Source organism: Phaeodactylum tricornutum, chromosome 6 (assembly GCF_000150955.2).
Source record: "Phaeodactylum tricornutum CCAP 1055/1 chromosome 6, whole genome shotgun sequence".
Classification (NCBI taxonomy): domain Eukaryota; phylum Bacillariophyta; class Bacillariophyceae; order Surirellales; family Neidiaceae; genus Phaeodactylum; species Phaeodactylum tricornutum.
In genome coordinates, this window is record NC_011674.1 from 583,109 (window position 1) to 610,991 (window position 27,883).

The following is a 27,883-nucleotide window of genomic DNA, read 5'->3' on the forward strand; positions in this document are numbered from 1 at the left end:
AGGGGAGCGAGTTGGTGCCGACAAAAAGCACAAATGTGATGAAAGAGCTTTTCAGAACTTTCGGAGTCGTGAAAACACATCTAGGCATACGAGAGGGTCATTGCAATGGTCATTTCTGAGGCCTTACGAGTTTTGCACAAAACTTGACAACACTAGCAATTTACATTTAGTGTCTCCCCTGGCTGTCAATAGGTCCACAGTGAGAACCGGACACTTACCTTCCATTATTGTCATAGGTAGTAACTATTTTCAAAAAATGCGCACGTCCTAACAAGACTCCCGTATTGTTATCTCATGTAATTGCCGGTTGTGTCAAGCTTAGGGAATATTAGGAATAAAAGTAAACATGAATTCTACTCACGAGTTTTGGTTGATGTACTTGTCAATCTCTTCCATATCTGCATTCTTTTGCTCCGCAAGATGCTTGCTTGTCTTCTTTCCCAGGGTGAGCTGAAAGGAATGGTTACTGTGATTTTCACACGTCCAGCCCGTATTGCTCTTGGTTGAAAAATGCGTTGGACAACCTTCATGGTGAATGCATTTATTTTCTGGTAAGAGTTGTGCACTTTCCTGCACAGCGCTCTTTTCGCTGGACAAAGGAAACGAAGCCAGCGCTATGGTGGCGCGTTGATTGTGTTTACTGCCATTGTCATCATTGCATGCAATATCTAGCTCTTCGACAGTTGTAGTTATAGTCTTGGAACCGTCCGCATGCGTCACTTCTTTGACGATTTTCTTCTCTGTTGCTGTGAATTTCACTTGCACCTTGACCATATCAATATCGTCTAAGGTATCTTCTTTATATTCGTGCTTTGAGGGGCCTGCGTTGGCACTGTAATTTTGTTTTTCGGAAACGTCGGGAAAGCGAGCTTCGTTGGCACAATCACCAATGTGGCCTGATTCTTCTGTTTCGGTTCCCCCGTCCGGCAGCTGGCGCAATTCTTCGCTCCGTATCGGTAGCTTCTGGCCCACAGGAAGAAGCGCTTCGTGATTGTTGTTTCGCCACGAAAGGAATACAGGATTCCGCGGAGGTTCCATTTTGTTCGTGTAGACTGCCAAAGTTAGTATTAGAAAGAGATTAAGGACAACCATAATGCCTGCACCACCTGGAACGCATTCTACCATGTTATTGATCGAACAAGTGTCCGACTTAAAAACAAGAAAGACCAGTAGCTGGGTAATGACAGCACAAGTAAGCAAAACGCGGACAGCAAGCCAGATTGGTGATTTGGCTTTGTTAGTAAAGAGCTGCAAACAGAAGAGAATGGTGACGGTTGTCAAAAGAAGCACCGTGAAGACACCGAAAGCTCGGCTGGCTTGAAAGACCGAATCAAAGTCACCCCGGACTTCATCGGGATACGCAACGCATCCCAGTATTTCGCCGTTGTAGTACACCGCTCGACTGAAGAGACCCAAACCAGAATAATTTGACTTCCCCGTTTCTCGGAGTCCGACTAATATAAAGGTACAACGTTGTATCCCAACTAAACTGATAGACCATGCCGCGAGAACGAGCCCGAAGCTCAAGAGCCGAAGTTTATTCCGATGGTGCGTGCCAATTGTACTGATAAATGTATCCCGTTCATGCGCTACGTTTTCGGCTGGGTCGTGACTCTGTACGGAAGCGTCCGAGCTGGAAGGATCAGCATCGGATGGCTCATCGTGCTTGTCGTTGAGATCAACATCTTTCATTTCCAAGACCTCAGGATTGGGTAAGACTGTGTCAAGCAGATTGGCCGGGTTGCTTGATATACCAGTGGTACTGCAACTCGCGTGTGGCACACATTCTTCTTGCGCGATAGGTGTCACCGAGGTGTCGTTGTGCGCAACGTCGCAGTCGTCGTTACTCAGTACCAACCACGGCTCGACGGGAATCGCCTCAAGGTAGGTCATTGAACTGACTCCAAGCAAAACAAAGGTATTAAAGACGGCCAGTACTCCCACTCCTGACAGAAAGCAGTCGTTGGTTGGGCATTGCTCACTACCCATGACGAAAAAGGTGAACATTTGCGTAATCGTCGCAGTTGTTAACAAGCCACGTGCAATGTTCCAGAGTTTCTCGGTCCTCGGTGGGCAAAATGTGAGAGCGACAAGAAGCAATAGAAATGCAGTACCTGTCCACAGTGCGGTTATAGTACCGAAAGCTCGTCCCGCGCGAAACATGCCATCCATCTGGATCTGATCGGTATAGGCGAGGCATCCGATCGAAGCGCCATTCTTGTCGTAGGCAGTGGTCGAAAACAATCCCATGGCGACTTCGGAGCCTGGCAAGCCAGTATGCATAAAGCTACAGTGGGATAGCTGGAGGGTGGCAAACAGGAAGGACAAAGCCGATAGCACTAGAATTGTAGGCTTCATTGGTGGTTTTCTACTCGGGAAAAGCCTGGACAACCATGGAAAACTAGGACTTTCGACGCTATAATCGTCCACATTTTGCTGGTCTTGCCTTTGCTCTGGTCTTTGGTTGGTTTGGAGTCGCGGCATAGGAAAGGGTTCCTTCATGAGGCTTTCGTTCCTGACAGTCAAATGCAGCACAGAGGTGATCGTGTCATTTTGTGAAGCAGAGCTGCGCGTTAGTTTCGATTCGGGCCAATTCAGCGGCACGATCCGTTGCATCTCAAAGGGACGGCCAAATTTTGAATCTAACGGTCGGGTTCTCGTTAGTCGATTGGTTCTTTTATGTTCAGCGGCTCGCCGTCCATCACTGTCAATCCGTCAACCGTGTTTCCGTTTGCCTTTCTGGAAATATGACGTGTTTTTGGCGCAAACCATGACTCGGTACAAAAATCCATCTCGCCGTGATCTCCCCATGGAAGTGAAACGGACAGTGAATGTGAGGGCCGCACTTTGCTCGATCCTGTTGTATTCCGCCAACCGACATGAGATTTTCGGAAAGATCACTAATTGCGTGTGCAATCTGCTCCATTTCGAGTGCTTTCGTACCCATCATCCACACGCCCCAGCATCAATCGCCACGTACAACCCGTCATCAATTCACCAGGATCTATGCGGCGGTGTCCTCCGTACCATCCAATAGCATTCCCGACGAAGCGGATGTGGTTGTTATTGGATCGGGACTCGCAGGACTCTCCTGTGCCGCACTTTTAGCCCATTGTGGCAAACGAGTGGTGGTGTTGGAATCGCATGATGCGCCCGGTGGTGCCGCGCACGGCTGGGAACGCCGTGGGTTTCACTTTGAATCCGGACCGTCTCTCTATTCCGGATTCGCCATGGAACGTTCTCCAAATCCTCTCAAAAATATCTTTCAAATCACGGGAGAAGACTGCGAGTGGATTACCTACGATCGGTGGGGTACCGTAATGCCGGATGGGACCAAGTTTGCCGCCAAAATTGGACCCGAAGAGTTTCAAGACGTATTGGAGAGCCAAGGAGGACCGGGAGCACGCGAAGAATTTGCGGCACTAATGGAGCGCATGAAGCCTCTGTCCGATGCTGCTCAAGCCTTGACATCGCTCGCTCTGCGGGAAGATCCAGCCGTTGTCGTTACGCTTCTGAAGTATCCCCGCGACCTTATTGCAACTCTGGCACAAGGACAAGCACTGAACGAACCATTCAAAAACATCATGGATGAAATGAAGATCGAAAATAAGTTTGTCAAAAACTGGCTAGATATGCTTTGCTTTCTCTTGCAAGGCTTGCCCGCTTCGGACACAATGAATGCGGTCATGGCCTATATGCTCGCCGATTGGTATCGACCTGGTGTCACTCTGGACTTTCCCAAAGGCGGATCCAGTTCTATTGTCAGTGCTTTGGTTCGTGCCGTCCAAAAGAATGGGTCTTCCGTTTGCGTCAACAGTCACGTGGATGAGATTCTGGTTGAAAATGGTAAGACTGTTGGAGTCCGACTGACCGATGGACGCAAGGTGCACGCCACACAAGCCGTTGTATCCAATGCAGATCCGTACATCAGCAACAAACTGCTCTTAAACGCAAGAAAGTCAGGTCAGCTCAATAAAGCTGCGACCGATCATCTGGACGCTTTAATAAACACCGACAAAACAGAGGGTGGTATTGCCGATTTGAAATCTTTCATCCACATTCATGCCGGCATTGATGCAGCTGGCCTCCCCGATCAGCCCAGTGCCGACTTTCCTGCACAATGGGCCGTTGTCCGTGACTGGGATGCCCCTGAAGGAGTAGAGAGCCCGCGCAACATCGTTTTGTGCTCCATGCCTTCGCTTATTGATCCTAGTCTTGCCCCTGAAGGCAAGCACGTCTTACATGCTTACGTTCCTGCCACGGAGCCATACGCGGATTGGGCCGGCATGGACCGCAAGTCGGAAGAATACACGAAAAAGAAGGAGCAAGCTGCGGATTTTTTGTGGAGTGCCATTGAAGAGTACATTCCGAACGCTCGGGATCGTGCTGTTCCTGGCACGGTACAGATTGGAACACCCTTGACCCACGAACGATTTTTACGACGGACAAGGGGTACCTACGGTCCGCGTGTGGAAGTCGGTGCTGGACAGACTCTGCCCGGTCACAAGACTCCGTTGCCAGGTTTCTACATGGTAGGAGACTTCACATTTCCAGGTATTGGAGTACCCGCAACAGCAGCATCCGGCGCCATTGCGGCGAACACGCTAGTGTCGGTGTTTGATCATCTCGCAATGCTCGATAAGGTCCGTCTCCCGGAAAAGGAACAAAAGTCTTGATTTTAAACAATCATTTATAAGCTCCCCAATCAAAAAGGTCAAAATGTGTAATCTTGCCCACCGTCGTTTTCCGAACGTTTGCCATTCTTCACAAAGCTAACCACGGTGGAAATGAAACGTTCCCGGCCTTCCAGAAGATGTACAGCATGATCGCTATCGGCCAGGATACTCCAGGTACGATCGGATGCTCGGCCTAGGTTACAAAAAAGTTCTTGCTGCACATGCAAAGGAGCGTACGGATCCTGGTCTCCCGCTACCACCAAGGTAGGAACGTGAACTCGCCCAGGATCGCAATTGTTGAATTGATAGAGATGTCTCCAAACGGCTTTCACGGGGTCACTTTGTAGGGCGGCTTCAGCAAACAAACGTGCCGGTTCTGGGGCAATCGAGCCTTCAATGGTAAAGTCTTCAATGGCGTTGTCAAATGTGTTTTCGATCACCGTACGATTGGGCTTACTCGTAGAATACAACGGTTCCCGGGGATAGCGAACCATTGGGTCGTATATCGATCCGTACAGAATCAATTTAGACATGAGGGGACGAGTTTTCTGGGCGACCAACTGAGCCACTAAAGCGCCTTGGCTCCAGCCGAACAACGCTGGAAACTCTTTCCCTACCATACCATGGCGACGAGCAATCCATTCCAACACGACTTCGGTATCTTGTACGCATCTAGAAGGCTCGACATAGCCTGTTTCATCCGCATGCGTTCCACCGAAGCCGCGAAAGTCCATTGTGTATGGTTGCAGTCCTTTCGCCAGCAGGGCTTCCATGAGCGATCGCGACTGCTGTCCGTTTTTCTCGTATTGCGTGCCTCCCAACAAGTGGTAAACGGGAACGGCGGACCAGGTACGACCGTGCAGTAGCAATACAGGGCGGAGCGATGATCCCTTGTCAAACATGACAGGCGTGGTACTTTGGATTCCGTACACGGAAAGGGGGTGATCATCGTCGGCAGGGACTTGGTAAAGATCTAAACCGTCCATTTGTGCTGCTCCGTTTCGACCCAGCGGCGTGGTTTCGAACGGCAAAAGTTTCCTGTCAGAGACACTTGTGCTGGAGGGTGTCGCTTCCTGGGAGGCGATATTCGAGGTTGTGTAGAGACGATTTTTGTTGGTCCTTCTACAGAAACCAACTCTAGAATCCCAAATGGACGGCTTGCAAATCCTTGCTACGGGCGTACGCTTTGACACAACAAGAGAAACTACCGTCAAACTGCTTCCACCTTTTATCAACAAGGACATGGTAACGCCGATGAGGAGAAAAGAGAAAGGAAACGATGATTGCCGATGGTGCAGAGGCATTAGAATCCGCTAGCTTGTCCGGCCACAGATATCAGTTTTTCACGGAAAGGCACGTCAAGGTCTATCCGAAACTCTGGTTTGCAATAGCAGCAGCGTTTCCGATAGGACAGCGCAAGAAGACCCAGGTGTTTGCGAACTATTTCCGTCTATTGTCAACTTAGATTGCCTCCTTCGTGGCCTCGGTGTTAGAATTGTGTGTGTAGCACACGAGACACTTTGGCATGTCACCAGATGACGCAGACGGTGCGTGTGTCATCCGTCGCTACTTTCCTTTGTCTGTGCAACTATGGAAGCCACTCGTTGGTTCTATTAACATGTAAAGGATAACTACTCTAAGAAATACTGCGGGAGCTCTTTTCCCACTTCTATTTGGTAATCACCGATTGGAAAAGAGCATCTCGTAGGGCACTAACAGGCCAACGATTGTTCTAGGTATAGCATACTTTTATTATCGGCACAAAATGGCCGATCGACAGGACCCGAGTTTGGGGATACATCTTATTGTTGCACATTTTGCTTATCCCATTTCCAAGTCGAATACTTTCTATTTGGACCGATAAGGTGTGACGTTCACCCACAGTATCGCGATTCGATTGTTGCATAAATCATTCTACCCGCACGAAAGCAACATCATTGTAAGACTACCCACTCACATTGATAGAGCCACAGAGAAAGAGTAGCATCAAGGTGAGGTCAAAAACTATAGATAGCTGCCAGCTCTGGAAGGGTATTGAAGACAGAGTGATGCTCTGCCTTTCCGAACTTATACATACCACAAACTGACAGCGCCAAAAGCGGTGGAGCTCTACAATCCCTTCTATCTTTATACTCGCTTTCTAAAATATAAGAATTGAATGATATTTATAGTGTATTGAGATGAATGTCTCCGGTGAGATTAAACGTTCGTTTTAATCGGGGAACTAGACGATAAAAACCTTTTCAGAACTTGAAACATGAGCTTCGCGAGTGTTCAAGCGTGAGTGTAAAGTGTACCACGCTGTCATTCAGCACAAAAGACTTTCAGCATATGTTTCGATTGTCTTCACGTCGTTGTCCGCCTTTTCGCAACCGTTTCTCTAGGCATCCATAGATGTTGCCTTGAATTTCGTCAAATTGTTCTTGATCGCCTGGACGGACTTTTCTCGATTGGCGCGATACTTCTGGAATAAGTCTCGCTGCGAACCGCTCCAAATTTCGACTGATTTGCCGTCAGCCTCAACCGACACGATCACACGAATGGGATAACGATCCGTGCGATTGGCAACAATCTGACTACCAGGGAAAATCTCCTTGACACAGTTTTCAGCCGTGCTATACTCCTGGTAGCCCCCATCTCAGTTGCGCGACTATAATGATGTAATTGCAAGAAAACATGAGATATTGCTACAGATCTGTCTGCACTTTATTCCAACCGATACGATGCGTACGAAGCCATTCGTGCCCGGGCAATATTGGCCTCGGCTATCTTCGCGAACGCGAATACGCCGTCACGGCCTGCTTGAATCCAAATTCTTCGCTGAAAAGAGAGCAGTAGTCTCGGCAACTTACGTAGGTGATGATGAACTTCATAGTCGGCCTGGTCTTGGTTGGAGCGCTGATCGATGTGTCCTAGCGGTTTGATGCGTTCGCTTCAAGAGCTTGACTGTGATCGGATATTGACTGACAGTGAGACCGTCGCAAACCTGCTCATGTCAAATAAATCGAACCGTCTGGCCATTTTACGTTTTTCACATTTGACTCTGGACAGGCCAGGTGTCGCAGGGAAAAAGCGGAAGGAGGGAACAAAACCGACGAGTCATAGTCATCCTATGAACTGTCTGGCAAATATAGAGCTGGCTTCAATGATGAATAACGGTGACTTTTCTATCTTATAGGAGACACATGGTACATCTTTTGGCTTCCGCACCACCGTAAGACCAATCACGCCCAACGCAGATTCGACAGGTTTTCCGCGATCTTTTCACAAGATTGGATAGAAATACAGTTCATCTTTCGAAAGACACCATGCAGGAGCAACCACTACCTTCGCCCATGTTTCATTTGAGTCCAGTTAAGCCGAAGGCAGCAATTTTGTCACTCCCTCCAGATTCGCCCGGAGTTAGCGTGATTCAGGACGGTAACTCCGATGGTAACCGCGTTTTTTCTGTCGTGATTCCAGATGGAGTGAGAGGTGGCGAGTACTTTCGCGTAACCATGGCAGGTGAGACGATGAAAGTTAAATGTCCGATGATGGTAGATCCTGGCGAGCGCGTTCGAGTTACGTTGCCACCCAAATCACCCCTATCTCCCACCGATATAAGTGTGATTGCGGCCCGTCATCCTGGGCCTTACTGGACCCACATTCCTTACCGTGCCAAACCGGGAGAGCGCTTTCAGCTGAGTGTATTTGGAGCCGTTGTAAATGTGAAAGTACCACCAGGAGGACATGAGGGCATGAGAATCTGGTTTATGCTAGGAGAGAAGAAAGGCGAAGAAGATATGGCCGATGGCCACGCTCCATCTTTGGGCCAAATTGATGTGCCTCCTCTCTGCGACAAAAGCGATTCTTCAAACGGTTTGGAAAGAAGAGATACTACAACGAACAGCGATACAATGAGAAAGGAAGACACCATTAGGCCTTCTGAAAGCGAACTATCCCACACTGAAGAAGATGGCATTTCCGACGACGAAACGGAAGAACCATTCCGTCCTTCCTTGCGCCCATCTACGCTGCGAGGTATGTCCTTTGACGACGACGAAAAGACTCCTTCTACCTACTGTTCCGATCCCGATGCCCATCCGAACGGTGAAGAAAAAAACGTGTTCCACGATGCAGTGGAGGAAATCGGCAATCGTGTCCGCCGTGGTGGTCGCCGGGTCGCACTCCCAGAACCGCCACTCTACGAAGCCGAAGTTCTTTGTTTGCGGTACGTGGGCGGGGAAGGAGAACATCGTGAGTATGGTTGGGAAAAACCGGACTGGACAACCAAAGACTTACGGCCAACTGGTAGGAATGTCAAAGACGGCTCGACGCTGGCCAAACCTGTAACGTTGATTGCCAATGTTGTCGGTACGGAGCAGCATCTGTCGTGGGAGAGGCCCGCGTGGACGAAACAGACTCTCAAGGTGACCGAGAAAGGCCAAAGGGCTAAAAATGGCGAAACTCTCGCGGCTCCGGTGACGAACATTGCCCATGTTGCTGCGGAAACGGCTGACTACCAATTTCAAAAACCAGAATGGACCAGAAACGCCGGATTGCGAAGCACAGGAAAGTTCGAAAGGCTGCAAGAAGGGAAGGATATTGTTCGTCCAATTGGAGGTATCAAGCATATCGACAATGTGAACAAAGTTGATGTGGAGCTCCTTTCCTCTACATCCAGTCTGGTAGAGCTCCCACGTCATGAATCAGTTACGACTTCCTCGCATGTCCCGGAAATCGTAGTTCCTTTGGACCCAGCTGATGCGGACAAAAAATTGGAGTTGGAGGACTCTATCTCAGAGGTTTCTCAAGTCGATAAGGACACCGTCGAACCGGACGAAAGTGTGGAAGAATACGACGAAGATATCTTTTCCGAGGAAGAATACGAAGAATATGTTGTTGTGAGAGAAGAAGACGTGGAAGAAGATGTCGCATTGGCTGAGATTCGAATCGCGACGTAATCGTGATCAGAAGACGTAGGCAAACGACCCCTACGAACCACCACGTATCTGCCAACGTCTGAAGTATACATAGAATGCCAACGTTGCAACATCGTTTCGACTCGATTCTGTGACAACATGACGATACCATAGAAAGGGATCTTATCGCGACATAGCTTGTCTACACGACCTCGCTATGAAGGTAGTCGCGTGGGATGAAACTGTATTGTTCCCTTGTTTCCACGATTCAGACCTTTTAGCACAGCAAGCAAACATTGCTAGACCTTCTTAGTAGTATTCCTATAAAAACGTGTGTAGACAGAATGCTGAACGAATCATCGTTGGAACGCAGCTGGGCACAGGGGCGCATGCAACATCATTCCGTCTATCATATAGTAGATCCGTTTCTTCTTTCACTTTCACGACACAGTCACGACACGTGTAGCTGGGATGCATCTTCAGTAGAGCCCAACCCACTTTAGAATACTTGCACGATATCCATTGTACCGGTTCTTACTGCAGTTTTTGGACAAACAATCATGCCCGTGGTTCGTAGCAATCGAGCCGCCACTGTCGTGTTCTTGGCCCTCTGGACAGCGCCTTCACGGGCCTTTACGGCCGTGCCCGCCACTCCTGTCGTGGGACTCTGCGGACACGGTAATGTTGCTCACAAGCCGTGTCACCACGCCGCAATTCCCTCTCTACGAATGGTTTCGTACGAGGATTTACAGGAAAAGCTTCCTTCGAAAGCGGTGATTGACGTGGTGTCCATGAAGCCCGAGAAAGTCGTTGCTTCGGACGTGGCTACGGCAGCGGGGATCTCGCTCTCCCAGGCGCGCAAGGATTTGACCGCCTTGGCGTCCATCTCGCGTGGCGACATTTCAGTGGACAAGGACGGAGAACTCATCTATTCCTTTCCGCGTGATTTGAATTCCGTACTGGCCAGCAATTCCGTCAAGTACCAAACTTTGCAGCTGGCGCGGAAAGTGTGGCCGGCTGTCTTTTGGGGCGTGCGCGTTTCCTTTGGTGTCACGTTGTTGGTGTCGCTGGTGGCCGTCTTTACTACCATCTTTTTCATCACTTCCAGTAGTTCCAATAACGATGATCGACGAAGAGATGACCGTGGCGGTGGTATGTCCTTTGGCATGGGAGGCATGTGGGGACCATCGCCATTGGATTTCTTCTTCTACCGTCCTTACGGGTCGTACGGATACTATGGTCAGCCGGAGCGTGATCCGGAAGAGATGGGCTTTTTCGAGTCGGTCTTTAGTTACATATTTGGTGATGGCGATCCCAACGCTGGTCTGGAAGAGAAGCGACTGGGTTTAGTGGCCAGCATGATTCGGGAAAACAAAGGAGCTGTGACCGCCGAGCAGTTGGCACCGTACTGTGACGGCGCGCCGAACCCACAAGAACTCGCATCCAAGACGTACGTTGATGAAGTAAGTATAGCGATGTATGCGCAAGAGAGATATGCAGTCGTTTACCTATCGTCGCCTCTGTTCGAGTTTGGCTCATCCTATTGGCACCTGTCCAACAGAGCTTCGTGCTACCGATTGTTACCGCATTGAATGGTGAACCCCGCGTGACTGAAGATGGTTCGATTGTCTACACGTTCCCGGAGCTGCAAATGTCGGCGGCGACCGTCAAAGTGATACCCGCAGCATCCAAAGAAGGTATGATTCTACGTCGTGCCGGACTCCGTCCCGAAGCATCCACGGCAGATATCAAGCAGCTGTTAAATTACAACGGAATCGGAACTCGCGGTGCCCGGGATCGCCGAGACTTGGTGAAGCTTGTCGAAGAAGTCATGCCTCCCATGACGGAGGAGGAAGAGATGGAAATGATGGGACAGAATCCGGCGTTGTTGCAAGAACGGGAATGGAAGTTTAGTTTGGCACCCGAGATCAATCGATTCCTAGCCGGGGGGTTGGGGGTGGTGAATTTGGGAGGTGCGCTGTATCTGGGCAACTTGTTGGGACAATACGCGATGTACGGCGTCAGACTACCTTCCTACTTTGGCATTGTGCAGGGCGCCTACCCTTTCCTGCTGGCCTACGCGATCTTGTTCAACGTCATTCCATTGGGACGCAACTTTTGGATCAATCAGCAGAACAATCAGATCCGGCAACGGAATCTGATTCGCCGAAAATGGCGGACGGCATTGGAATCGTCGCTGCAGTCTGGTGAGATTGGACGCAAGATTGCGGCAGCTCGAAAAATGGGCACCGATTTGAAAAGGCTGGGTGCCGCCGAAGACGTGGTTTTCGATACCCGCAAGCCGATGGAAGAAATCCAGCGGAATAGGGAAAACTCCGCGCTGGATGATTTCGACAGAAAGCTACGAGAAAGTGAAGGCAAGAGCTTTGAGTAAGACTGTAGTGTTGCGTTTTAAACGGCTTTCTAAGTATATTAGGTATGTATTGGCAAACGGACTGCCCTCTCAAAATGTAGTCTTCTCGAAGAAGGTAAAGTATAAAGATAGTACAACTGACGTAGGCATCAAGCGTGGTAGCGCAACTGTGTAACGAGTCCAAAGTGGTCGCTGGGTGCGGTGGGCGTCTCCTTGTACGTCTGCTTCCACGAGTTGTACTTTTGCCACGTCAAGTTCGGAATCGCCAATTTGCCAATCATGAGGGTTGAGATTATTTCCGTTGCCGCATCCTCCACCGCGTTGGTGTGCACCAGACAACGATCGAAGCGACGCCGCAAATTACTTCCCAGCATTGGGTTCAGCTTACCATCGTAAGTATAACCCTTGTCTTTGGCGAGCTGAGAGGTCAACCAGGCATCCTTCCAATTCTGTGTGCTTGGCAGGTATCCCAACAATGGCTTGTCGAAGGGGGTTTTACGCTCGTCGTCCCAATTCATGTCTCCCGTCAAAATAACGGTTTGGACCGCACGGTGTCTTGCCATTTCTTTGTGACAGAATTCTTGCATTTGCTCCAACTGTAGATGCCGTTGTTCCGATCCCGTGTAGACTGGGTCGCGTTCAGTGGCTGGCATGTAGCTTTCCAGATGCGTTGTCGTGACGATGCATTGTGCTGCGGTGGTCGAATTCTCGGATCCCGGCAAACGTACCCGCACGAACAAGAATCCACGTTGCATCACTGTTCGGGAGAAGTCTTTCCAGCCGAAGTCGAGTACTACTGGACAGGGGCTCCCGTCGGCGGCGTCTTGTTGTTTGACCGCCAGGGCTACGCCGTAGGGCGCGTCTTCTTGATGAATGACGACGTAGCCGACTCGTTCGAGTGCGGGAAAGAGTGTACGGGCCAATCCTGGTGTGACTTCTTGCAGACCAATGAACCAGAGGGGGTTGTCGGGCGATTCGCAGCGCAGTAGTTCGTCGACCATGGCTTGCATCCGCGCAGCCCCATGGGGGTGTCCATTGTCTCGATCCAGACCGAACCAAATATTGTAGGTGGCTACGGAAAAGTGACGGGGCGTGGATGAACCCGTAGACGAGACTACTGCCGGAGCATTGGACGGACGAATACTGGGGCTGTGTATCTTTGTCGGTGACGACAGATGTCCTAGCGAATCCGCGATCGCCAACTCAAGGGTGACGCCCCATTTGGCCTTTATTTTGGCGCACTGCTGCTTCTCTGCGATAGCTCGTTTTTCCGCAGCAGATTTCTGGAAGGGGGATCGGACTTCAATGGCTTTGCCATGCTTGGATCCGGCTTTGGACGAAGCCGCTCCTTCCTCTGGTTCGGCAAAGAGAATAACGCGACGGACGTCGAGCGATTCGTTGTCAACGCTGTCGTCATCCACATTACCTTGATCGAAAGCCGCGGGTCGTTTCCGGTGCAGGTCTCCGGTGGAAGCGATCAACCACGGCGGGACATCGATCGCAGGCGCATCGGGGACCGCCGGGGAAACCGACATGCGCTGGCTTTTGCGGGGACGTGAGTCCGTCATCTTGTCACCGTTCCAACGCGGAGAAGACCAAGCGGAAACGCTAGACGAGGAACGACAGGATACCCAGACAAGAAAGGAGGAATTCCGGCAACGTCGTATCCAGCCACTCATGAACAGTGGAGGGAATAGTTGTGACGGTACGCAAGGTTGCACGAGCTCCTTGCTGGAAACTGCAGGGATACACGGGCAAGAAATTGGATTTTCAGATTTTCTCCCACATGTGACACAACGGCTCTTTATGTCGTGTTCTGTGTCGCACAGAATGGATCCATAGGAACAGTGACAATTCGCCATTTGCGATTAGCAGGGGTGAGAATTGCGCTACCTTTGGGAAAATTCTCACTGATACAAAGTAATTTTTATTTTAGCGGGAAAAGCTTATAAATATGTTTACTTATACACAACCTCATATATATAGAATGGATCCATGGGAATACTCCATAACCCGCTTCCCTTTTGCCTCGATCGATTAGAAACCCGGATGATTTTTGGCTCGTTCTCTGGCCTGTCCTTGCTACGTTTCATCGCGTCTGCCGTCACACGCGGTGAAAACGCTCGCACCCCAACCCAACCTCACAAACTTGGGATGGGTCCCCGCAAGCAAGGGTAAATACTGCCAATAGTCGATCTCATCCCCAAAATGCTGCTCTCGCGGTTACGAATACTGCTGCTACTGTTGTTATTGTTCATTAATGTGCTTGGGAAAAATCGCGTTGCGGCCTTTTGGTCCCTGTCGGTATGTCGCGTGGAGCTTCAGCATGTCACCTTGGTCCTCTCGGCGGCTCGCAAACCCAAACCACGCATGGCCGATAAACGTCGACAACGAGCGAAACAACAGTCACAACAACGGCAATCGCAACTACCCTTCTTGACGGAAATACCGTCATCCCAACTTGATTTTCGAAAATCGTCACCACCACTGACGACAACTCCGTATGTACCGGCCAAAACGCCGGACTCTACCCGCGACAATCCCGCGGCGCCGGCCGCTATGTCCAAGGCTCAAACACTCCTCGACGCGCAACGAAAGTCTATTGCCGTCTTGACAGCCGTCCGGACGAGTATTGAACAAAAGATGTCCTTGGAATTGGTGGAAGCCTCGTTGCACGAGCGAGGGTACTGGTACGTGGACAATTTTCTCGACGACCACGAGATTGTGCAGCAACTCCAGGACGAGGGAGCGACACTGCTGGAAAACGGCATGACGCCGGACATGACCAATCTAGGGTCGGGAGAGTACACCGTCGCCTTGGCAGGGGGCGACGCCCAGTACGTACTCGCGCCGCGATCCGTTGAATGGGTCGTCTCCGCCACCAAGCACGTTCCACTCCAACTACCGTCCTTGAATTTAGACAATACCAATTGTATGGGTGTGATGCGTACCTTTGACCGGAACGCCTATCAAGCATCTCGCACACTCCTGACCGACGGTGATGATCAGGCGGAAATCAAACCGCGACCATTTGGAACCGTGGCGACGAAAGAAGGGGATCAGCGAAAGATTACAATGCGCTATTACTTAGTTCCGGATGCCACCTGTTGGAACGCTTCCAGTGGCGGAGGATTAAGCTTTGAAGATAGCGAAACGATATATGCTGTTCGCAATCGTCTTGTACTTTGGAAGTCCGATTGCGTTGCGTATCGCCCAGAAGTCTGGAAAGGAAGTGAGGAAGAAGGTGAAAGCCTGGCTAGTTGTATCGAACTACATCTGATCTCCACTTCCAATGACGAAACTCGATAACGCTACCGATGAGAGACATTTGATGCCAAAGATTTGCTCGACGATTGCTTTTGGTGCACAGTGGTTGTTCTTGTATAAAGTACTATGAACTCGTGATCCGCGTTGCACGAAGGAGCCCTGAACGGCACGCTTTACAGTTTGTCGAATCTGCCGCATTTCTCCTTCGCCACCGTCGTGATCGTCGCCTCGCGCCCTCAATCATTAAATTGGTGAAAGAGCACGCTAAAGCTAGGCCCGGTGGTAGCCAGAGTTTTTGTCGTAGCTTCTTCCTGTCGAGCTGCACAAATTGACTAACTGTTAGAATGCTGGGGTTTCGTTTTATCCTGTGTACGTCACGCGTCCACTGGTTTTTCCTTGAATTGGCAGTTTCTATTCCTCTCTAGATTGATCGAAGCTTGACGGGTTGGGAGCAGCTCATCCATGCCAGCGCGATACCTCTGCTTTGTCATACACAGAGCATACACCAAGCATTGGATTGTTTTCTAATTGCTAATTTTACTTAAGCGCCGTTTCGCGCTCAATCTAAGGTACTTATCAATTTTCAAATTTTGGCCGAAATAGCGGTTTTTTCATGTCGGAGAGGCCGAATTAGCGGTTTTCCTCTGATTTTTTGAAAACATATGTCATAATTTTAGGGATTATGTCAAACGGTCGATGTAGTTCTTAAATACTTTGTCGGAGACTTACGAAAGTGATATTTTATGGCAAATAACGATGTTCTAACTGAATGTCGAGTGTACCGACACCAACCAGCGATCCAACGACCAAACGAAGGTCCACGCAACGCCATGAGAAAACAGCCATGCATTGACAAAGTCGAAAGCGTGAGCGTTACATGTTGCTGTCTCTCTAAATCAGCTTCTCGTAGGACGGCACTATCCGTCGTGATATTGGCGTCTTGAAGCCCTTTCTTAGAGCGTGCTGCTGTCCACCCCACGTACTCATAGTATCGCCACGAACTAGTCATAATAGTTTCTACCATGGTGCTTCCAACAACCCCAACCCGCTCGGTTGTTCCAGTCGTTACCAACAGCATCGGTGGAAACAACAGCGAAAGCGTACGCACAATCAAAAATGTTAACCATTACCAGATCAGACTATCCATGACGTTCGCGTGGGGAGCAATCTTTGTCTCCAGCGTTTTCGGGTATTACATTGGATGTTTGAGCCGCATGCATGGATTGGGAAACCGGATGTTGCCGGAAGAATACTGTGATGACTCGGCGCACCCCGTATCTGACGCAAATTGCAAAGTCTCGCGCCTTCCACGGATCAAGCTACCAGCGGGAAAGTCTTTCCCCGATTCCATGTACACCAGCCAAAGCTATTCGACCAAGAATGTTATTCTCAGTCATCACGAAATTTTGACCCGACAAGACAAAAACTTTCTTTCTTACGAAGTGGCCGATGCCGATTCGCTTCAAAGGCAACAGAAGACGATAAACAACAACACTCTTAACTTTGAGTCTCTCAATCGCAGAAATACAGAAAAGGAATTCGAAGACGATCATCAACCGACGGGTCAACATCTGTTGGTCGATATAGAAAATGTCGATGCCTCATTTTTGAACTCTGCTCATCAATTGGCTTTTGCTATGGTGGATGTAATTGAAATGAGTGGTTTGACTCTTTTGTCCTACCATTGCCATGGACTTGAACCTATCGGAGTAAGCTGTGTCGGAGTCCTACTGGAAAGCCACGTCTCCTTCCATACATGGCCAATTGAAGGTGTGATTACACTGGACCTCTTCACGTGCGGTCCACAACCGTTGCTGCCATTGGTGCCAATTTTGGAAAGACTGTTTGGTGTTCCCCGAGTCCCCAAACCTCTAGAGGGTACTCCCAAACCTCCCCGTACCGTATGGGTGCACAAGAAGCGAGGCTTCCGTCGCGATCGCGTCGGCGAAGCAGATGATACAGCTGATTTGGAGCATTGGATGCTCGGAAACAGGGGCATGCAGCTAAAGAAGTTGGTGGCCACGGTAAATACTGAATTTCAGGATGTTTCCATTTACGACGTCATCAACACGCGCTTCGCGAGCGCTGAAGCGTACGAACGGTCGCTTGCTAGCGATGGTTCGTACGAGTCACAGCATCCAGAGCTTTTTCGTAAAGATCGTGTTCTCTATCTGGACAATGTCGTTCAGAGTCGATTGCTTGGAGAAACAGCCTACCACGAATCGTTGGTTCATCCAGCAATGTTTTCGCATCAAAACCCACGACGGGTCGCGATCATTGGGGGAGGCGAAGGTGCGGCACTTCGCGAGGTTTTAAAGCACCGCACGGTAGAGATGGTGACAATGTTAGAGATTGATGAAGCTATGGTTAATGCGAGTCGGTCTTTTCTGAAAGAGTGGAGCGATTGTAGCAATATAGCCGGTGCTTCTGACTGCTGCTTTGACGACCCTAGGGCCGAAGTAGTCTTTACCGATGCCGTCGTGTGGTTCGTGGAGCGATTTGGAAATCCGGACAAGGTCGACGAGGAGAGTCGCTTCGATGTCATCGTTATGGACGCACTGTAAGTTATGTCGGTGAAGTATTTTGTACGCACAGAGACTAGTACCTAATGACTCAAGATTTTGGATCGCTCAGTGCCTCTAGCACAAACACGGATTTTGCTGACAATTTATACAACAGCGACGACATGGCATCCGCACTTTTCAACGCATTGACCCCACATGGTATTTTTGTAGCTCAGGTTGGAGAGCATGATTTCATATCCAATCCTCGACGTCATTTGTCGCAAAGTGGACACCTTAACAGATTTATTGAGCACTTGGAAGAAGCAGAGTTTGAATCGATTAGGGAGTACACCGAAAGCCATGGGAACTTTATGAGTGCATGGTTTTTTGTGGTAGCGTTCAAGTCATCCGAAACCAAGGAGCGTTGGTACGCTAACGAAGCGGAGGTGACACTAGAAATTCGGAGCAGAGCTGTTCCAACTAGGTCTGGAAGTACTCCGTTCCTTTACTTTGATGGGGCATCCATGATGACTTATCAATTCTCGTCTCGTATTGCGAAGGAAATATTTTGTCGGAACAACCCCGCGCCACACTTTTGCGAAGAAGGCCACGAATTTATTCCAGATCTTCCGAATGCGCCCATTTCGGCTTTCGAAGAAAGACAATGGGATATCGCAGGTGCAGGGCGAGGAGTCTCTTTCGAAGGCGACCATCCGAAGGACACGTACATTGCATTTGACGAAGGTGTTCACGATATGATGGTTTTTCTGCTCACTCTCCAATTGATTAAGAAAATGTCGGGCATTGACAATGAATACAATTCTTTGTTAAAAATCTTCGATATTTACATGTATGCCTACGGATTCTTTTCGGACTCTTATGGCTTGGCCAGCAGCTCTGTCGACCCCGGTATTCCAACCTTTATCAATCACGGATGCAACGGTACCAATGTCATAGGTGTACAGGATCCGACAATTACCGAATTGACGGTTAATCCGTTCGTATTGCCGGCTGATGAGCCGATGGAGTCGACTGTATTCAATCCCTACATTAAACGAAATCACCTGATTTTTTCAAACGCTAAAGAGAAGACCTCCCTTAATGTATCGGCATGGACCGAGCTGACGGACAATTACTTGGCATACGCCACCAAGGAGTGGGCCAAATACGTCAATGACTTGAAGGGGCAATGCGCACACAAGCATGAAGACCTAGTCACCATTTATAAACAGCAAGAGAGCCAGTCGTAAAGACAGAGCAGGCCTGCCCCTGCTTCTTTGTCGGGACGTTTCTATGAAACGAATGTGCTGGTATGGCAGTGTTCTGATGTTTAATAGAATCGCTTGTCTTACTCATAAGCTAGAAGTTACAGCTTCTGAAGATCGTGTGGCAGAGATTATTTTAAATATCGTCGTTTGCCTTGTGCTGTCGGTGGTTCGCACATGGGTTACTGGGCGAATGTAAATAATCAGCGCTAACTGATTGTGAAAATCATGAATGGGTCAGTGTATATTAGGCCGAATGTCTATCGTGTATTGGCCCGTTCTTAACCTCACAGTCAATGGATATTCGCTTTCTGTAACACGTGTAGTCGGTATCGTTAGCTAAAAGGAATCGACCGGCTAAAAGCGATCTCGCCGACAATTTTTTAGTTGAGGCCGCGTAGTCCCCGGGTACTGAAAGATTGTAACCTAGTCTTTTCGTATACCATGTACGTAGGCGCTCCTTATGCGCATGGTCGCCAGATGACGGTGCCAGCAGATCGATTCGCAAGAACCGGCAGGATTGTTCGTGCAAGTGCTGTTCGGCAGCGTTTACCAACATACGACCCAGTCCACGGCCTTGGTGGGACAATTCGATTGCCAAGCAACCCCATTCACCAGTGTAGTCGCTATTTTGTCTCCTGTCATCGGTGCAAGCATGATCCACGACAAACGCCCTCACGCAACCTAAAATTGTCTTGAGCTTAGTACAGCTGTGGTCGTTGTTGGTACTACTTGTTTGGCTTTCAAGCAAGATGATCATTTGCTGTGCTTGTATCATGTCACGGACTTCTGATTCTTTGGCTCGTACCAGGGGAAACTTTGGTGAATCATCAAGAATTCCCTGTTCGCCTACTTTGTAGGCTTGATTGAGAATGGTGGCAATGAGCGGAATATCATCCTCAACTCTGGCTAATCTGGTGGTGAAGTATTTCGATCCATCTGTTGCAGTCGTCAAGGGCGTCCTTGTGTCCGAGTCAATGTCACCCACTGTGCAGGTGTTACTTTCGACGTCTTTAACTTGCAATTCTTGCATATTCATGGCAGTTAAGATGTTGTAGAGTTATAGATCCAGAACTCGTCAGCGGTTTGAATAGCACCTGTCTCTGAGAATAAAGGCAGGAAACTGTATGTTAGATGAGATTGTGAATGGCGAGGAAAAGGTATGACACACTCTTTCTTATCCTCTTCCCGACGACTACCATACATTTGGTTATCGAAAGAGACATGTGGCGAGGACTTGATTTACTGTCAATAAGGTATGATTTCGGTGTAACTGTAAAGTCTTCCCGCATGCTAAGCAAGACAAAGCTTTGCATCCAAACACTAGTTAGCTAAACACTGCAGAACGTAAAAAACATAAATAAAAGCTGAAATGGGCCCTATTGAAAAATGCAAATAGCTTATCTTCGTTATTTCTGACATGTGCCAAATTTATATAGAGATACCTTATCCTGCCTGGTCATCCAATTTACTACTGTCAAGGCGCTTCCAAAATTGTCTTCTTTCCTTCACTGTCAGTCCCTCCATTCCGAAACAACGGCATTCACAGCGACACTGGGCCTTTAGCAGTAAATTTTTTGACGTTATCTGACACCGTGCGCTAGTAGATTTTGTGCTGTGCCCTGGTCAATGGTCCATTAACAAAGAAGGATTAGGAACGATTGTGTTGCGTTTCCAATGATTTTTGCATTTATCACTTCACTCTTTTATTGGACAGTCTGAGAAGGAATCGGGTGCGACCTTTTTCTTTTTGAAAAGAAAAACTTAGCAGTATGGACTCGTTCGGTAGCTTTGATCAGATTGAAGGATCGGACGCGATTCCGCGCTACGATCAAATGGGTCGATTGCTTTCGCCAGACGAACGCGAACAAATTGCTCGTAGGAAAGGTTTGTGCATGCGCTGTGGAATGAAAACGCATCAGGGTGCCTTCAAACGTCCCTTGACGGACGATAACTGTTACAAAGGAACCTGCATTCGTTGCAACCCCAATGCCGTCCCTAAACGTGTGTTGGAGTCATGGAATCTCAAAAATCGACCGGCCAATGTGCAGTTGGTGAGTGGAGCGGCACAGGCCAATGCTGTGGCTTCTGGCATTACTCTGCATGGGAAACATCTTTTGAAAAAAGCCACACGCTCAGTTATGGCTGCGGGGCGAGCTACCAATAAAAATGGACGAGTGATTCCTACAGGACCTTCGACAACAATCGCATTCACGAGTGAACATTCAACATCTTCCAACTTGAAAACGGGTTCTGGTACGAGTTCAGAAGCGCAGTCTTCACAGACTCCATTACCCCAAAAATCAGCGCCTCTGCTACATGCTCAAGATCTGCATCAACCCTGGATCGAAGGAAAAAGGCCATCAGCCCATATACCCAGCCTGCACTCGGAATCAAGCAGTATGCGCCAAACGTCGACATCGACTATTGGAAAACTCAGTCCGACTGTTTCCGACCGATCCTTGTACAGTGCAGAGTCATTTGCAAGTTCCGCCAGTCACGTGTCAACTAAATGTGCTGCTTCTGGATGCGGAATTGGCACTAACAATGGTAATTGTGGCCGCGAACCAAGTGTGGGTGCCGACCAAAATGCGAACGATGATTTGATGGCATCGGAGTACCGTCAAAAGCCTGCCAAATCGGCTGGTCTTTCCAATAGCGTACGATTGAATTCGTCGCGTAATGATCTAGATCTAAGCTCTCCTTCCAACATCCGTTCTAAGTATCTCTCAAACAGATCACACAGCAAGATGATAGAAGACGACTGGACCGGGGGTTCTCAGGAAATGACTCATCATACAATCATCGAAACTTTGAGAGCGGCCCGAGCTGATCCAGTAAAACTCCGTCAAGCTCTACACGTGTTGCGAAATGGCCTCGAAGTGGATTTGGACGGAAGCTTAATTATTATTGCAAGAGATATTTTGTCCCAGTATGTTTTTGATCCAAGCATTGCCGATGCCGCGTGTGGGGCTGTCTGGAGAATTACCACTCTGGAGGATTCGCTTAAATCCCTGGCGATCGAATCAGGAATCGTTGGACTCCTAGTCGATGCCCTGAAAGCGCATCATGAGGATGCAACACTTTGTGAATGGGCACTCGGTGCGTTAACAACGCTTGCGTGTAGTCCCTTCACGAAAAGCGACTTGGCGAAGACTGGAGTGATTGAAGCTGTTTTGGAATTGCTCGACTTTCATCAAAATTCGGCCGGAATCTTGGAATGGACATCCCGGTGCTTGCACAACCTCGTACATCAATACGTGGTACTTGATGTTGAAGCTGCCGAGGAGGAAATGCAAGCGCAAATCAAAAAGAATATTTCCAGCATCATTGAAGCCAACGGCGTTTCTACGCTCCTTAACGCAATGAAGCTTCATGCTACCGAGCCAATTGCGCTGCTATGGGCGACAAAGCTCATGTGGCGTCTTTTCGGTCGTAAGGAAGAAAGTTCCACTGTGCGAGTCTTATTTCAATTGCGTCAGGACGGATTCGTTCCTCTCTCCACAAAGCTGCTACGACAGCAGTCTACGAGCAGTGAACTTTTCCAACTTATATCTCGATTAGTCTGTATGTTGTTGTTGAAGATGGATGATGGAGCGTTGTATGAAACTGCCTCGGTTGCCATGCCGTCTATTGTTCGTCAAATGGAAGAGTTCAAAGACGACGAAACGTTGCAAGAGGCCGGATGTCGACTGCTTTGCGCTCTCAGCACCGGTGGCGAATCAGTACAAGAAAATTTAAAGGAAGCGGATGGAATCTTGGCAATTGTGAAGACTATGGAGCGTCTTCCTGAAAATTTGATGCTATTGACAAGAGCTGGCTGGTGCTTATGGCGGCTATCCGCCAATCCCTCGCTGTTTGATTCAGGCCTTGTGGAGAAATCCTTACAAGCATTGAGCAGTGCTATGGACAGCCACAGGGACTCTGTCGATCTATTGGTGTCGACGTGTGGATTCTCGAGAAATAGTACCATGGTAGATGGCGTGTCGCCTACTGCTTATCCTTTAGATGTTATTTTTCGGTGGTTGACAACGGAGGGGCAAGCAAGCCATTATAAAGTACAGGCATCACAAGCTTTGCATACTTTATCGAGAAAATACAACGATTTCTTGCATCTGCTCAACGAAAGCGTCGGTATCCCAAGGATGATTGCATCTCTTCGCGATCCACAATCTTGTTGCCGTATTGATATTTGCTGCATTCTGACAGTCCTGGCCAGAAATTCAGAAGACTCACGCCAAATGCTCGCATCTGCTGATGTTGTCCAGACAGCTTTAGCAGAGCTCGCCGAAACAAATGATCTCAACTGGAAGGCTTGTCTCCTGCGACTCGTTTCTACAATTTTGGTGTCAGAATGTGCCCTACAGATTGACGTTCCTATACATGCTATTCAAACAGCAATTGGTGGAGTGGAAGGGAGCACATTTGATCCTTCCTTAAGCGAGTTAGCGTGCATATGTGTTCGCAACCTGCTTTTGACACCTAATTCACGCGTTGGTGTCGAAGGGTTGGTGAAAGCTATGACAGACACTATTGATACATGTGCCGTCTCCGACAGCCTCTGTATAGAGGCGTGCTATGTAATTTGGGCCCTGACCTCAAAGTACTCCGATCGGAATCCATCCGAATTGTCTGCTATGATGACGTCTTTAATTGGACTTATGGGTAAGTTTATGGAACCGCTTAATCTTGAGATCCAGTCCGCTGCAGCTGGCACTCTAGCTAGTGTACTCGCATCTATAGTACGCTCTCCTATCCCTTTGAAGGTTCAAGATGTTGAAGTGGTCATATCGGTCATTTATAAGATCATCGATACTAAGCCCGGAGCATCCGAAGCAATTGAACATCTACTCGCCGTTTTGTGGAATTGCTGCCTTGTGGACGAGAATACTCTCGTTCAAGGTGGTGTAGTTGTCGCAGTTATCGATACTATGGTCGACAACGAAAGCAATTTGCAAATTCAGGAGCGTGGTTGCACAATCCTCGCATTGCTTGCATCTGCGGAGAATTTGGAGGTAAACTTTAGCATCGCTGAAACCAATGGTGTCGAGCTGCTGGTTAGTGCGCTTGCCGTATTCGGGGACAACGTAAATGTCACGTTGCAGGCTTGTAAATGCTTCTCATATTTGAGTATCGATCCAGAGCTACGTGTGATGATCGTGGCCCAAGGAGGTCTCCGTCTGGTTGTTGTTGCGATAACGTCGAATCCAGATAATGCCGAACTAGTGGGTTTCGCTTGCTCTACCCTCTTAAATTTGACCTTTGACGCTGAAGTATCTGCATACATTGGATCGGGGATCGTGGACGCAATTGTACAGACTATGACTGGTCACTTAAAGTCAGCGCTTTTACAAGAAACAGGATTGGGAATTTTACAAAATATATCTATGCGCGGTCCGGATGAGAAGGCACGCATTGCTGAAGCTGGAGGAGTCGAAGCTGTCGTTTCAGTACTTAGGGAACATATTCGGTTACCGTCCGTTGTTGAACGTGGGCTTGCAACGTTGTGGAGTTTGGCAGTTCTTGACGAAAATCAGATACGAGTTGCGAATGCTGACGGCATCAATCTTGTGGTCAACTGCATGATGGCCCTGATCGAATATGAACGAGTGCAAAAGCAAGGCTGCGGGTGTCTATGCGCACTGGCAGGTGATTCAACCAGTAAAGTTTTGCTTCGCAATGCCGGTGGATTGGATGCAATAGTTTTTGCCATGTGGGCTCATTTCAACAAAAGTGGAGTTCAAAAAGAAGGATGCAGAGCAATATCAAATCTTGTACATGATCCCGGAACGAATGAGATAATGCTAGTATCAGAGACTGAGGTTGGGGCGATACTATCTGCTATGAGAAGATTTCCTTCAGTGGCCGATTTGCAGATGCATGCTTGCTACTCTCTTCGAAACCTTACACTATCTGTGGACAATGTAGCTGTCGTACTTGGAAGTGCGGACGACATCCGCGAGCTCGTAGCCAAGGTTTCCTTACGAAACCCCGAATGCAGTCCAATCGTCAACCAAATACTTTCTCATTTTGGATAAAAGGTTGTCGCTAGTAAAAAGAAAAGACTCAAGTGTAGACTAAACGCGCCCGTTTGCTCTTACGTTGTCTTCAGTGGAAAAACGTCACCTAATTGGGTCACTTGCGGCGCGTAGGGATGTACCTTTCTTTCTCCGGTTGGAGAGCCTTCACGACTGGTAGGTGGGGTGACAATGCTCTTCTTGCTATGTGCACCAGTGTTGACTGTTTTGTCCCAATGATCAAGAAGTTGTGGGCACTTTGGAGACACTATCTCTTTTGAGCACGACGTGTCGCGTTCCAATCCTTTCCTGGTTCGCTTACGGAGGAATCCTGTGTATTTTCTCTGGATCGAAATGAACAGAATTGATATAAAACTAATCATGCACAGTGTTCCGATCATAAAGTCAATGATTGTGCGGTTTTGGAAAGAAAGCGATATCGGTAGCTTTGAAATCGTTACAACACCACCAATAATTGGAGACATCCATTGAGATACTGCAGAGAAAAAAAATAAACCACTCTGCATTTTCCTCTCCAACTGGAAAATCCGGTTATCAATGTCACTGCGTTTGACATCCATTTCCACCAATAATTCCAGGAATACTTGTTGGTAACAAGAGGCCAGTGCCTTGGAAAATTGATCATGAATCGAAACACTAGTCTGCAGCGCTTTTATCTCGTCAGTGAACTTTTTAAAGATTGGCTCCATACCACCTCCGCCTTGGGCGTTGCCGTGCGACCCCGGCCCCCCATTGCGCAAGTTCAATTTTTTGCCGGATCTAAAATCAGCGAAATCGAGTTTTTCCAGACAAGCTGCGCTAGGAAGCTGTTCCAATATCTTGCTCCATGAAAATCCAGATGCATGAAACGCGGTATCGAAAGGAATCTTTTCTTCCATCTGTTGAATGGCTTGCAATAACGGCTGAGATTCAATCTCATCCGTGATACGCTCAATGGCTTCGACTTCAGACGTAACCAGCTTGGTGCCGGCGATCACCCCAGAAGCTGATGAAACAGTTGCAGGGGGATTCGAATCGTCGACAGAAATTCTGTCGGGTGTCCTATCAACTGTTGCCAATACACCAAAACGTTCCACATGTATGTCTATCCCTGTCGTTCGAGAGATGAGACTCTGAATGTGTTTAACAACAACAGATTCCGTAAGTGAGTGAAACAAAGCTTGATCGGATAAATCGGCAACAAATTTACTCTTGGTACTACGACCACGTTTCGGAGAGATGGTAAGCGCACGACGGCCTAGCTCAACAAAATGAGAATAATTTGTTCTTGCCGATTGCCTGCCAAGTTGACAAAAGGACGCGGATGAAAGCGCACTCAATAAATCAAAGTCAGGTGTAGAGCTCCTACCGGATGCGAACAAAAATGCACTCCGTTCAAAACTGTAATCCATCTGACATACAGCATCCAATCTGGTGTAGCATTGTCCAATAGTGGATACAGTCCCTTGGACGCTGCCGTCATTGCCATTTTCTTGATCCGTAGCCGAAAACGTAGGATCTATTTTCGACCCTGATACGTCTACGTCCCTCTCGTTTTTGTCGTTTGGCTGCTCTTCAACCGTTTCGGCCCATTGCTCGTGAAAACCTTGCAACATGGTACTCCCATGGACGCTGATCTGACTCACGGTGCAGTAATGCTCATCTCCGTAATGCGATACAAATCGAAACTTCAAATACCGTGCCCAAGACGGCTCGTGTAAATCAAATGCGTGTTTGCCATTCCCTCGTGGTGATGTGTATGTACCCAAATCAACCCAATTACCCATTGTCTGGGGCGAACCCATCACTTGAAAGGTTCCAATATGCGAACTGTATCGTTCATAATAGGAAAGTACTATTTGTTTCACAAGAATGTCTTCGGAGAGTCCAATGACGACGGACTTTTGGGGCTCTTCACAGGGAATAATTGCGTACTTGTCCTTGTCACCGTTCAGGACGTTGGAAATCCCGTTCCAACTCGACGATTTCTCCAAAATTAAAGCACCAGCAGATTTGCTGGCATAGTCTACCAAGACACGTTTCAGTCCGTCCTCTTCAGAAAATTTATCACCTTTGGAGTCACCCGAAGAGGCATGCATCGTTTCTGGTCCTGGGAGATCTTCGCCAGCCCGCGAGTCATCGATATATGCGGATACTTTCTCATTCTTTATTGTCTCTCTACTCCTTTCTACAACACCAATTTCTGCCGCGCTTTTTTCGTCTTTTGACACAAATTTATCGCGGACCACGTCCATTCGCAATCTGGTGCTAATAGAGGTCAATGACGTATCGTTTTCTGGTGGCCTGTAACGATTTTCAACGTATGATCCTACAAGTTTATGGGGATATCCCATCCGAAACGGCACTACAATGTTGTAGTGTTGACCGAATTCGCTTCCTTCAAATAAAATATCCGGATTTAGTGACTGCCGCAGCAGTGCAGAGTCCCGGTCGCCGTTAGGTCTGTGCAACGGTTCGCGGAATTGCTTTGTTCCACGGTCGATTTGGGTTTGTTCCCTACAAGACAGTTCCTTCTCCTGATCAGCAGGATGTTCCTCATCGGAGTCCCTCGTGGACTGCCACATTGGAACATCGTCAACCGCAAGCAAAGGAATCACACTGGCAAGCAGTAAAGTTATTCTCTTCCCCCGCAGTCTCTTCATGGTACGCGCATTTACAGATAGCTTGTTCTTTGATGGTTCTTTTTCTCGTTTTCGTCTGTGGCGAGAACTGTCGGAAATCGTTACTGTTTGTTCGATGTCCGTCGAAAGGTGTCACGTGAGTGGCGCAGCTCAAAGGCTCCTTGATTGTCGAACGTCGACGAACGCATGCGAGACCAGACCGCCACGTATGAGAAAGACATTTGAAATTCAAAATTC

At 48.5% G+C, this 27,883-nt stretch overlaps 13 protein-coding genes across 13 annotated transcripts; 7 read left to right on the forward strand and 6 right to left on the reverse strand.

Annotated features, from left to right (window-relative positions):
• Positions 1-336: 336 nt before the first annotated feature.
• Positions 337-2,616, reverse strand: PHATRDRAFT_45242 (predicted protein; the record flags this gene model as incomplete). The annotated part of the gene is made up of 1 exon (XM_002179427.1): positions 337-2,616. The coding sequence occupies one exon, from the start codon at positions 2,614-2,616 to the stop codon at positions 358-360; it is 2,259 nt and encodes a 752-aa protein (XP_002179463.1). The 3' UTR covers positions 337-357.
• Positions 2,617-2,879: 263 nt separating this feature from the next.
• Positions 2,880-4,676, forward strand: CRTISO4 (carotenoid isomerase; the record flags this gene model as incomplete). The annotated part of the gene is made up of 1 exon (XM_002179208.1): positions 2,880-4,676. The coding sequence occupies one exon, from the start codon at positions 2,880-2,882 to the stop codon at positions 4,674-4,676; it is 1,797 nt and encodes a 598-aa protein (XP_002179244.1).
• A 38-nt stretch (positions 4,677-4,714) lies between these two features.
• Positions 4,715-5,920, reverse strand: PHATRDRAFT_34884 (predicted protein; the record flags this gene model as incomplete). Its single annotated transcript, XM_002179428.1, has 1 exon — positions 4,715-5,920. One exon carries the CDS (start codon positions 5,918-5,920, stop codon positions 4,715-4,717), a length of 1,206 nt encoding a protein of 401 aa, XP_002179464.1.
• Positions 5,921-7,056: 1,136 nt separating this feature from the next.
• PHATRDRAFT_34885 (predicted protein) lies at positions 7,057-7,549 on the reverse strand (the record flags this gene model as incomplete). Its single annotated transcript, XM_002179429.1, has 3 exons — positions 7,057-7,291; positions 7,408-7,496; positions 7,529-7,549. The coding sequence occupies 3 exons, from the start codon at positions 7,547-7,549 to the stop codon at positions 7,057-7,059; spliced, it is 345 nt and encodes a 114-aa protein (XP_002179465.1).
• A 435-nt stretch (positions 7,550-7,984) lies between these two features.
• PHATRDRAFT_45245 (predicted protein) lies at positions 7,985-9,619 on the forward strand (the record flags this gene model as incomplete). The annotated part of the gene is made up of 1 exon (XM_002179209.1): positions 7,985-9,619. The coding sequence occupies one exon, from the start codon at positions 7,985-7,987 to the stop codon at positions 9,617-9,619; it is 1,635 nt and encodes a 544-aa protein (XP_002179245.1).
• A 686-nt stretch (positions 9,620-10,305) lies between these two features.
• On the forward strand, positions 10,306-11,648 carry PHATRDRAFT_11883 (predicted protein; the record flags this gene model as incomplete). The annotated part of the gene is made up of 3 exons (XM_002179210.1): positions 10,306-11,027; positions 11,141-11,274; positions 11,434-11,648. Coding segments are annotated over 3 exons (1,071 nt in total), but the record flags the coding sequence as incomplete, so codon positions are not given.
• Positions 11,649-12,003: 355 nt separating this feature from the next.
• PHATRDRAFT_45247 (predicted protein) lies at positions 12,004-13,636 on the reverse strand. The gene has a single exon (XM_002179430.1). The coding sequence runs from the start codon at positions 13,628-13,630 to the stop codon at positions 12,101-12,103; it is 1,530 nt and encodes a 509-aa protein (XP_002179466.1). The 5' UTR covers positions 13,631-13,636; the 3' UTR covers positions 12,004-12,100.
• A 523-nt stretch (positions 13,637-14,159) lies between these two features.
• On the forward strand, positions 14,160-15,260 carry PHATRDRAFT_34889 (predicted protein; the record flags this gene model as incomplete). The annotated part of the gene is made up of 1 exon (XM_002179211.1): positions 14,160-15,260. The coding sequence occupies one exon, from the start codon at positions 14,160-14,162 to the stop codon at positions 15,258-15,260; it is 1,101 nt and encodes a 366-aa protein (XP_002179247.1).
• A 1,520-nt stretch (positions 15,261-16,780) lies between these two features.
• PHATRDRAFT_7621 (predicted protein) lies at positions 16,781-17,020 on the forward strand (the record flags this gene model as incomplete). Its single annotated transcript, XM_002179212.1, has 1 exon — positions 16,781-17,020. A coding segment is annotated over one exon (240 nt), but the record flags the coding sequence as incomplete, so codon positions are not given.
• A 357-nt stretch (positions 17,021-17,377) lies between these two features.
• On the forward strand, positions 17,378-17,605 carry PHATRDRAFT_11608 (predicted protein; the record flags this gene model as incomplete). Its single annotated transcript, XM_002179213.1, has 1 exon — positions 17,378-17,605. A coding segment is annotated over one exon (228 nt), but the record flags the coding sequence as incomplete, so codon positions are not given.
• A 1,629-nt stretch (positions 17,606-19,234) lies between these two features.
• PHATRDRAFT_34891 (predicted protein) lies at positions 19,235-20,026 on the reverse strand (the record flags this gene model as incomplete). The annotated part of the gene is made up of 1 exon (XM_002179431.1): positions 19,235-20,026. The coding sequence occupies one exon, from the start codon at positions 20,024-20,026 to the stop codon at positions 19,235-19,237; it is 792 nt and encodes a 263-aa protein (XP_002179467.1).
• A 733-nt stretch (positions 20,027-20,759) lies between these two features.
• PHATRDRAFT_45249 (predicted protein) lies at positions 20,760-25,430 on the forward strand (the record flags this gene model as incomplete). The annotated part of the gene is made up of 1 exon (XM_002179214.1): positions 20,760-25,430. One exon carries the CDS (start codon positions 20,760-20,762, stop codon positions 25,023-25,025), a length of 4,266 nt encoding a protein of 1,421 aa, XP_002179250.1. The 3' UTR covers positions 25,026-25,430.
• On the reverse strand, positions 25,410-27,713 carry PHATRDRAFT_45250 (predicted protein; the record flags this gene model as incomplete). The annotated part of the gene is made up of 2 exons (XM_002179432.1): positions 25,570-27,713; positions 25,410-25,543 (listed from the first exon to the last, which is right to left on the reverse strand). Exons 1-2 carry the CDS (start codon positions 27,665-27,667, stop codon positions 25,410-25,412), a joined length of 2,232 nt encoding a protein of 743 aa, XP_002179468.1. The 5' UTR covers positions 27,668-27,713.
• Positions 27,714-27,883: the final 170 nt, after the last annotated feature.